The sequence below is a fragment of the Sinocyclocheilus anshuiensis genome, unplaced genomic scaffold, assembly GCF_001515605.1.
Source record: "Sinocyclocheilus anshuiensis isolate Anshui unplaced genomic scaffold, SAMN03320099.WGS_v1.1 scaffold1231, whole genome shotgun sequence".
Lineage (NCBI taxonomy): Eukaryota > Metazoa > Chordata > Actinopteri > Cypriniformes > Cyprinidae > Sinocyclocheilus > Sinocyclocheilus anshuiensis.
Window position 1 is genome coordinate 2,301,287 of NW_015536698.1, and position 10,004 is coordinate 2,311,290.

At 34.9% G+C, this 10,004-nt stretch overlaps 1 protein-coding gene across 7 annotated transcripts in view; it reads left to right on the forward strand.

Annotated features, from left to right (window-relative positions):
- LOC107654992 (serine/threonine-protein kinase DCLK2-like) overlaps positions 1-10,004 on the forward strand; it is a 54,623-nt gene that overhangs the window by 30,188 nt on the left and 14,431 nt on the right. For all 7 annotated transcript variants that reach the window (XM_016442378.1, XM_016442402.1, XM_016442385.1 and 4 more), the window contains exons 5-10: positions 345-401; positions 3,662-3,756; positions 7,555-7,639; positions 8,063-8,168; positions 8,522-8,579; positions 9,406-9,525. In XM_016442378.1, coding sequence (XP_016297864.1) covers positions 345-401; positions 3,662-3,756; positions 7,555-7,639; positions 8,063-8,168; positions 8,522-8,579; positions 9,406-9,525 — 521 coding nt within the window. The remainder of the gene's footprint in view (positions 1-344; positions 402-3,661; positions 3,757-7,554; positions 7,640-8,062; positions 8,169-8,521; positions 8,580-9,405; positions 9,526-10,004) is intronic.

The following is a 10,004-nucleotide window of genomic DNA, read 5'->3' on the forward strand; positions in this document are numbered from 1 at the left end:
TGCCTTGGTGTGACTTCTCACGTTTGCAGACAGTGCAAAGGCAGAGTACATTAACTTCAAAATAGGGGTAAAAATCAAGTTTGAGCTCACAATTTTTTAATGTAGATCATTTTCATTACTAAAACATCTAATTGTTACATTTCCAGTGTCCTACCTATAATTAATTTGGCTGGACAAGTAAATAACCTTAAAGTCATTGTTCTCAGTTTCACACTCTAGCGAGTTAAGGTCTTTTGCCTTTGTAGGGCAGAACTGCGATTCACATATCTTCCTGTCATTTTCCTTCTCCCACTCCTTCCTGAAATGTGCTGTTCCTGGTTAAATAGCTTTTCTCTCCACTCTAGTGAGAAGAACAGCAGGACACTTCTCTGCAAATAGTCAGTCTCCAGTCAAATCACCAAGTAAGTATTTGTCAAGGTTTATTTCACCAAAAAAAAGGTCATAATTTAGTTTTACATGTCCATTTCTACTCTCTCTTTGACTCTTAGAATTAAACAAAATGTTTTTCTACTGTACCTTTAAGACTTCTAAAGGTAAATGACTTCTGTTATGATTGGCTAACCTCTTCACATGTGAACTGAGTAAAGGTGTGGTCACGTTTATCATGGTTCAGCAAATTTTTGTGGACAAAATCCAGTCATTTCAGTAAGAGTTCTTGCGATATATTCATGCAGATTTCACAGCTGCTTCAAGTGGATTCACTGAGTTGACCAACAGTAATTTGCTTGCTTTGGAAGTTACTTCTGCGTAAGCTGTGCTTCATACATCGCTAGTCTATTGATAATAGTCAATGGACTTTTTTTGTCCACAAAATGTTGCTAATATGTGACCCTGGACCACAAAACCAGTCTTAAGTCGCTTGGGTATATTTGTAGCAATAGCCAAAAATACATTGTATGGGTCAAAATTATAGATTTTTCTTTTATGCCAAAAATCATTAGGATATTAAGTAAAGATCATGTTCCATTAAGATATTTTGTAAATTTCCTTCTGTAAATATATCAAAACTGAATTTTTGATTGGTAATATGCATTGCTAAGGACTTAATTTGGACAACTTTAAAGGCGATTTTCTCAGTATTTTGATTTTTTTGCACCCTCAGATTCCAGATATTCAAATAGTTGTATCTCGACCAAATATTGTCCTATCCTAACAAACCATACATCAATGGAAAGCTTATATATTCAGCTTTTAGATGATGTATAAATCTCAATTTTGAAAAATTGACACTTAAGACTGGTTTTGTGGTCCAGGGTCACATATGACCACAGCTTAACAGCGCTCCTGCCAAGCTAAATACAGAATAGGCATTGATATGTAAAAAGTAGGCTGTCATGTGTTCATATTCTTTTTAATCACAACCATATCCATTACATTATGAACAACGGATACTTATGTGCTAGTTCTTGATGCCTTTACCATAACCAAGACTAACATAGGACAGGAGCTGACAACTAGAGAATCTGACAGCCCTATGAAATTCTTGAGGGTCTTGAGAGGATCTTCCCCATATGATGTTGAATTTACCTAAAGGACATTCATCTGTGGAATGAGCTGTACATGACACCTAACCCTTCAATCATGCTAATAGCACTCCTTCATGGCCTTTCCAAATCCATCAGCTAGTCTAGAGTGCTATTTAAAACTCCCTCACTGGCCACTGCCCCGAACCCTGGCATGCACATACTCTAATCTATCAGACATACCAATTGGATGTGTACACTAAATGCAGGCATCCTCATCTGCTTTCTGCTTAGACTGGATAATGCAGTACACACACACCCTAAATTCCTGTGCCCGTGAACTGTAAAGTCTCTCTTGCATGCCTGGAGAGAAATCTGCTCATGCCTCTATCGACAAACTCAGCAGGAAATGCCAAGAGCAGCTTTTCTACAAATCCCTGCTCCCTGTGGATTCTGACGCACTTGGGATGCGCTCCAATAACGCGCATTGTTTTTTTGTGCTAAATTCTTCTACTACTACTGTATGTATCTGGGTGACATGATCTATTAAAAACAGTGTTTTATGCTTGATAACACTGTTTTAAAGTGACCTTTTTAGAAAGATCTTAGCCATTCCTTCTCTAATTCTATGATTTAGCCTTGAGGATTTGGCTTTAGGTGAGTGGTGCACGTGAAGCCTTGTGGTGTCTGTATGTTAAAAGACTAGGCCAAGGAGACTTATGCTGCACGCGCATATGTAGCCATACACATATTCTGAGTGGTAGTTCTGTTTAGATGGAATTTCTTCTTTTGACAATTTTAAGGTCATTTTCCTGCCATTGGGCAAGCAGTAAAGTATTTTTGTTTTAAACAATGTACATGTACACAACACAATGGCTCTCAACCTTGACTGTAGGTTTCTCAGCTGTAAAGACAAGGTTACACAAACTATGGGAGTCCATATATTAAAATAAGCAACTAAAATTAAATAATTAGATTTCAGGATTCCATAAGTTTTAAGAGCTGAATGTTCTTCAAGATTCCCATTCTTTTTAACCCATGAATTTAAATTACTTGTTCAGTTGTTTGTGATTAAGGGCATATCAATAGCTTTCTGAGACATGCAAACCTTTATTAAAGCTTGTTTTGACTTATTTTAAATAATTTAAGTCATCTTGAGGCCCCCTAGTGGACTCCGGCGCCCTTGGTTGAGCATAAGTACATTAACGTAAGACAAAGACTCCAGTTATGTACATTATGTGTGTGAGGAAAATCAGAAAGTTGTTATTTCCCTCCACATAGCTCTCAAACCTAATCTAAATTCACTGATGTTCAGTGTTGGGTAAAGTTACTTTTGAAAGTAATGCATTACAGTATACTCAATAAAAAAGTTACTAATTGTGTTACTTATTTACTTTTTATGGAAAATAATGCATTATGTTACGTTTGCATTACTTTTTGTCTTCTGGGGAAGGCTTGCTTATTTGTTTTTTAATAACAAAACCCCCAAAAGTTATATTTTTGGCAACTGTGCTCTGCCTCTGCACCTCACTCCCAATTTCTCTCAACACGGGGACAGGAATAGATGGGAAAACAAAGTAACTTGCCATACTTATTTGAAAAAGTAACTCAGATATTTTGTTGTAAATTTAAAAGTAATGCGTTACTTTACTAGTTACTTGAAAAAAGTAATCTGATTACGTAACTTGCATTACTTGTAATGCATTACCCTCAACACTGCTTATGACTGTATAAAATCACACATTAAAATTGCACAAATAAAATTTGACAGCTACCATGAATGGGAAGAATTATATGATTTTAGTAGATTGGCAAGTCATATAGACTCATCGTTTGGAAACAAGCCTTTTGTTTGTCTTTTTGTTGTCTGCGGAAGAAAGTAAGTCATACAGGTTTGATGAAAATGAAGTAATGAAATTTGATGATGTAAATGAAAAAAGATGTAAATGATACTTGATTTTTAAGTGTAGTACAGGTACTACCTACTCATGGTAGCCGCCATGTTGAAATCACATGACCAGCTGACATTAAGTAGATAATATCCTTTTCAAACTGACTGAAATGTATTCAGCACTATTACTGATGATGTCCAAGACAATGCATGTGTAGCATAAAATAAGCAGTGTAAGAAGTAACGTTGTGTTTTTCTCTGTTCTCTGTCTCCCTCCCTCTTCCTCCCTCTCTGTCACAATCCTCAGTAAATGGAGTGCCGAACAGCCAAATCACTACCCCCAAATCTGCAAAATCCTCCAGTTCCTCCCCGACCAGCCCCCGCAGCATGCGCAATTTCAAGGTAAACCCGTTGGCATGGCAACAGGCTTCCACTGTGCTGCTAATCAGTTTACTAGCAAAACATGGCGAGTTTTAGAATAGATTATTTCTTCATCAAGTCAAAAATAAGATCAGGCTTCTGGATGCTGACTCATGGATGACAGCATCTTAACACTCTCAATCATGATTAAAGGTTTAGTGAGGCTGCCGAAATTATTGCCTCACAACAAATTGAAGCAGCAGTTGTAATGCCCAAACATTTCTTCAGGTTAGAGTGATGACACTTTACAACTTAACTATTTCCTATCCTTAAGAAAAAAATACGGTTCAGGAAAAATGATTTTGAATTAGAAGTTATGTATTTTTTTCTGCTGTCTAAAGTTTTCATACTTTTGATGATATATACAAGCGTTTACCTTGTTATTTCTTTGTTGTTTGTTAAATGGTAACATGAATGACATGTCAGTGATATCTCTGGTAGCTAATATACAAGATTTTATGAAGGCTGTTCGGTTGGGGCAATTTCTGACATAAAAATTGAAATATTGAATATTTAAAATATGAAGTGAACATTGTTTCATTAAATTGTTTAACCAAAATATGTTCTTGGACTTATAAGCTTACCAGTATATATAAAAAAAGTATATATTATAATAAAAAGTATAATACTTTATGTTTTGTTATATAAGAATCTATGTCCACTTTTAATACATTATATAAAACTCGGCAGTGATATTAACAGCAATGATATTTCTTTTAGGGACAGTGGGTTAATTTACTTTTATTCTGTTACAGTTGCCTTTGTCACTTATTGTGTAAAAATTCAATAGTTTGTTCAAATCACTCACAGCATAAATATTTTAATGGTATTGTTACTATTGTAACAAATATAAAGTACGTTTCTTACAGGCAGGTAGGTTTGCTAAACAATATATATATATATAAAATGTTACTTGCCCCTGATTTTCCTTATTAGAGTTTCTAATTATCACACCATACCAGGTGCATAAAACATTTGAGAGTGTTCAGTAGTTATAGTGGTCATTTAGCATCAGTATTGTTTCAACATTATCTTGTAAGGACATAGAAGTCTTCAACAGCACTTGTAACAGAAAATCCACTCTGATAGGCCTAATCACTCCTATTCTTGGAAGCACTGTGAGTCTAGGCATGAGATCTGACTACAGATCTGTAATTAAACCAAAAGTCAAAGTCAAGTATGATCATAGCCTCGAGAACTCCTGGTGTTAATCTGCTTAACTGACCTGTTTATCAGACAGTAAGCTTCTTTTTTGTACGGGTGCTATCTTTAAAGCTTCTTGAAAGCACAAGGATAAATTGCATGACAAAGAGACACTTTCATTCATTTTTACAGGATTTAGTGGTAGATTTAATAGTGAATAGAGAGTTGTTTAGCACACACAAAGTCAACTTATAGAAAAATCACAAATGAAATCTCAGATGTTGTTGTTTTTTTTGAGAGAGAGAGAGAGAGAGAGAGAGAGAGAGAGAGAGATCCACTTCCTTAGGGATCTCACAAGGATGACTTAGCTTTTCAGAAGAGAGCTCGACATGTCATATATTATGCTTAGATTTGTCAAGATAGTAAGTCTGCAATTCAGACATTTGGAGTTGAAATTAATAAATAATAAATTATTTGGCCAGTGTCATGCATATTAATTTAATCTCTTATATGTCATAAATTGCCTCGTTTATTTATTTATTTTATTTTTCTTAAGGAACTCTAATATGATGTCTGACTCTGAGATAAAAAATCTGAAACAAAGTTAAATGTTGTTTAAGTAAAAATTATATTACATTATATTAAGTCTACAAAGCTGTATAAGACCAATGTCTGCAAAAACTTAGAAATATGCTATTTTCTAGTTTCTGAAAATAGCATTTCATAGCATATTTAATAGAAACAGTGAATTTCTATTATGAAACAGCCTTTAACAAATTATTCATAGTATTCTATCATTATTGTGCTCTTATACTGGAGATATGGCTGAATAAGTGGTTTGATGGTAAGTTGCCGGTGAGGCAGGTTTTTTGCACATTGTTCCTGAGATTTCAAGCTAATTTTAGACCAAACGCGCCAACATTGTGGTTACATAAATATCTTCCCACTTGCCTTTAGTTTAGTTGCAACAAGCGAATGGGAGTCCCCCTCCGTCTCTCTGTACAGGTATTATGAAAGTCTGCCTTCTGTAGCAGCATTCAAATTAGCTGCAGTTCCTTCTGGGTATTCACGTTTTTAGTTGGGATCTTACACAAATGATTGTATCAGTCACTTTAACAGCATAGTATATGGCTGTATATTTCAACTTCCAATCCACTGGAGTATTTGAATCTTTCAAAACAGCTTGTAATACCCAACTGTTACTTGTGTACCTAGAGGAATCCTGTGGCCTCTATTACACCAGCTTTAACCAGGGTGCTGCCAGTATTTGTCTCCATTGGCTTACTTAGTGTTCTCTCACATGACACTGTCACTTCGGTTTAATTCTTATTTGGCTGCTGAATCAAGATAACATGCAGGCTTTTTAATCATACTGATTGCCAGACCATTTAAAACAATGTAAGTCCTTTTTTTTTTCAATCACAGTCACACGCAGTTTGTCTTCCAGACAGTTCTCTGTCTTCTCATCAACCATTTATTTCACTAAGGATGATGCTCAGTGTCAGATGGCAGTATGCTATTGATAAAAAATACTATGCTTTATTTGAAGGTTTAGTATAATCGCATAGCTGCTACAGTATATCCAGTTCACAGCTTTTCTTTTTACTACGGCTGGGCAATATAGCGAACATTCATTATTTGTGGATTCTTTTGCCTTTAGCTGCCTGAGGAATAAATCTGCATGAATTCCTGAGGTTTGATCATCATGGTGATTTGGTGATAAATATCACAATGCGTTTAATTAACTTTTATTTGGGCTTTTGAGATCCGTGCATGTAATGTATACCTTGTTGACTGCTAAGACACGTTTTAATATCTATGAACTGATATATTTCGTTAGTTTTGATTTAATGAAATTAATAAAGTAAGGTAATAATGTATACTTATTTTATATTACCAGGAATATGGATTTGTGAATCAGGAAGGTGGTAAATGTGCATTTTTACCAATAATGACTATTCATAGTTAAAGCTCATTCAATATACTTACAGCTTCACCAGTTTCAGGCAAAGCTCATTTTATGATTTTTTATGAATCAGAAATTAATCTAAATGATTTCATCAAAATCTGATTCGAATAATACTTAGCATTATCGCTTAGGAAATGTTCACTGGAGTCTTATGTTCAGTAAATCTCTATCATTCAGAAGTTCGGGGTCAGTAAGATTTTTTTTTTTAAGTTTCTGAAAGAAGTCTCTTATGTTCACCAAGACTGCATTTATTTGTTCAGAAATACATAGAAATATTGTGAAAGATGATTGCAATTTAAAATAACTGGTTTTGATTTTAATATATTTTAAGATGTTTTTTATTCCTGTGATGACACCGCCATTGTAATATCTGTGCCTTATGTTCATTCTGCACTGTTTCATTGTGAAAAACATTGTTGAAAACATGCCTTGACCTATTGATCAATTCTATGATGGTTAAGGCCCTGCCTTGAATACTTTTACTTACTTAAAAATACATTTTTAATATGCTCGGCTACATTTGATGTTTGGAAAACAAAAATCACTCATACTTTTTTAGTTATATTGCCCAGCCCTATCACTATTGTATGTAAGTAAAACATCTATGGTGCTTTTAAGGAGTTTTAAATGTTTTAGTTCTTTGTGACTTATTTTGTCTCTGTTTGCAGATTCCAGCACATCACTCCTCTGCAATCAATGTGAACGGCTCCTCTGAGACTCCCCAACAACATAACAACAGTGTGAGCCCTGAAGGTAAACGTCCACCCGCTATGAATCACTGTCATGTCCTCACTCACTTTGGATCTTAGTGTGTTTCAAGCCCAGAAGTCCCCGAAAGGGCATTTCAGGGGCCTGACAAGGTTTGGTGGTGAAAGTGCTGACACATGCCACTCTGTGCCACATTTGCTCAGGCACTCCACCACACACTCTCCCACACTTTCACACACTGTGGTGGCTGTGTATGAGCAAACGTCCCTGTATGAGTCAGAATGACCTTCGGCTATTTGTCTGCCTAGTGCTCTGACCAAATTTGAATTGCTGGATGAGGATGTTGGTGGTTTTACAAAACATCCCTACACTCATGACTTTTCACATGAAAACATTTTTGATCATATGGTAAGAAAATTATGTTCTTTTTAGTCTGATATGTTTCATGTATTGGTTTGTTCCCTTTAGTTAATGGAAACAGGAACCTTGCTGCTTCCACTATTTTGGACAAGTACAAAATTGGCAAAGTTATAGGTGACGGGAACTTTGCTGTGGTAAAGGAGTGTGTCGAACGGTAAGAAAATTACAAGTTACAAAATAATTTAAAATGTTTTGTTTTTCTGTTATGTTGTGTCAGAAAAAGATAAAATAGCTCTTCGGGGTCAATAGAATTGTGTTGTATTTTGTTTGTTCTCCCTTCTAAGTTGGTTATTGTCGTGATCTCTGATTAAAATACATAAATAATACTGTTCACATCTAGATTAGGTTTTCCTGTTTGTGTTTTAGGCTAGAATGTTCAAAGGAAGATCTCTTGTGCACAAAAAGGACATCCAGCTTATAAATTGGTTCCTGAGGAATGCACTCAAAACAGACCTTCATTAACCTCCCTGAAACAAAGTCTATTGTTCTATTTCTTTCTTTCCACAGATCCACTGGAAAGGAGTTTGCACTGAAGATCATCGATAAAAACAAATGCAGAGGCAAAGTGAGTTGGACTTTACAGACTTTTTGCGACACCAGCCAATGGAGAGAGTGAATTGAGAAAATACCAGCTATAAATATTCCTTACCAGCCATGAAACTGTGTTTTGCATTGTTTTTATTGATAATACATATATTTTGTCCTTATAATGATGCAATTATAGCTGTTTATGAGTTTTGAACACTGCCTGAAAGGTTGGGTTATTGCAATGCAAATTATTTACGTCTTGGTGGTCCGTGAAATTTTTTTTTGGTCCATTTAATATGGCTGATTAGATTATATTTTATGTATTTCCATTAATCCAGCATGCTGCAGTTTTTGCAAGTCATGGGAGAAAAGCTGACCAACAAATGACCCAATTTATCTTAAATGTGTTCAATGGCATTAAGGGATTTTGTACAGACCAGTCAAGCTCTTTTATACCAAACTCAGTAAAAAATTTATTTATGGATCTCCCTTTATCTACTGGGGTTAGAATGGTAAAGTTCCTCCCCAAACTGTTGCAACAAAGTTGTAATGGCATTGTATGCTGCTGAATTTTGATTCCTTTTCACTGGAATTACTGGAACAGCAAGACCCATTATTTAGAAGGGGTGTTCACATTCTTTTGGCCATGTATGAATGATATGTAAACAGCAGTTATATTGGTGGCCAATGTCTCATAATCTAATTTCAGTCTGTGTTTTAACCAAGGAAGTTGATTTCCTGTTTGCCTGGTTTCCTGCAAGAGAAAACCTAAGGAATTCTTGCCTCGGCAGCTAAAGGCAAAAGAATGCAGAGAGTTGCTGTATAGTTGGGAATTTGTTGTGACACATGCTTTGAACACACAGGAGCACCTGATCGAGAGTGAGGTGGCAGTGTTGAGGCGTGTTAAGCATCCTAATATCATCATGCTGATTGAGGAGATGGATACGCCCACTGAGCTCTATCTAGTCATGGAACTTGTGAAGGTACTGTTTGTTAGTCACCTCTTATACACTCTGATACAGTCTATACATTTCTCAACATTGCACACTCTACTTCTGAAACTTCTGAACTGTATAATTATATATAATTCTTTGATTTTTAATATATCATTTGATATTTATTTTGTTTTTATATCAGACACTACCATTCAAACTACCATTGGCATCTGTAAGATATTTTTAAAAAATATATATATTTTTAAATATTTTAAAGAAGTCTTTAATGTTTAACAAAGCTGCATTTAATTGGTTAAAAAATACAATAAACAGTTATTATGTGAAATATCATTACAATTTAAAATAACTTTATTTTAATGGACTCTGTTTTAATATATATATATATATATATATATATAATCGTATAATATATATTATTATGTAATTTTAATGTAATATAATGTATTACATGGTAACTCCTGAATATCTATGGTAAAAGCTGAACATCTAGCAGCCATTTTTGTGGA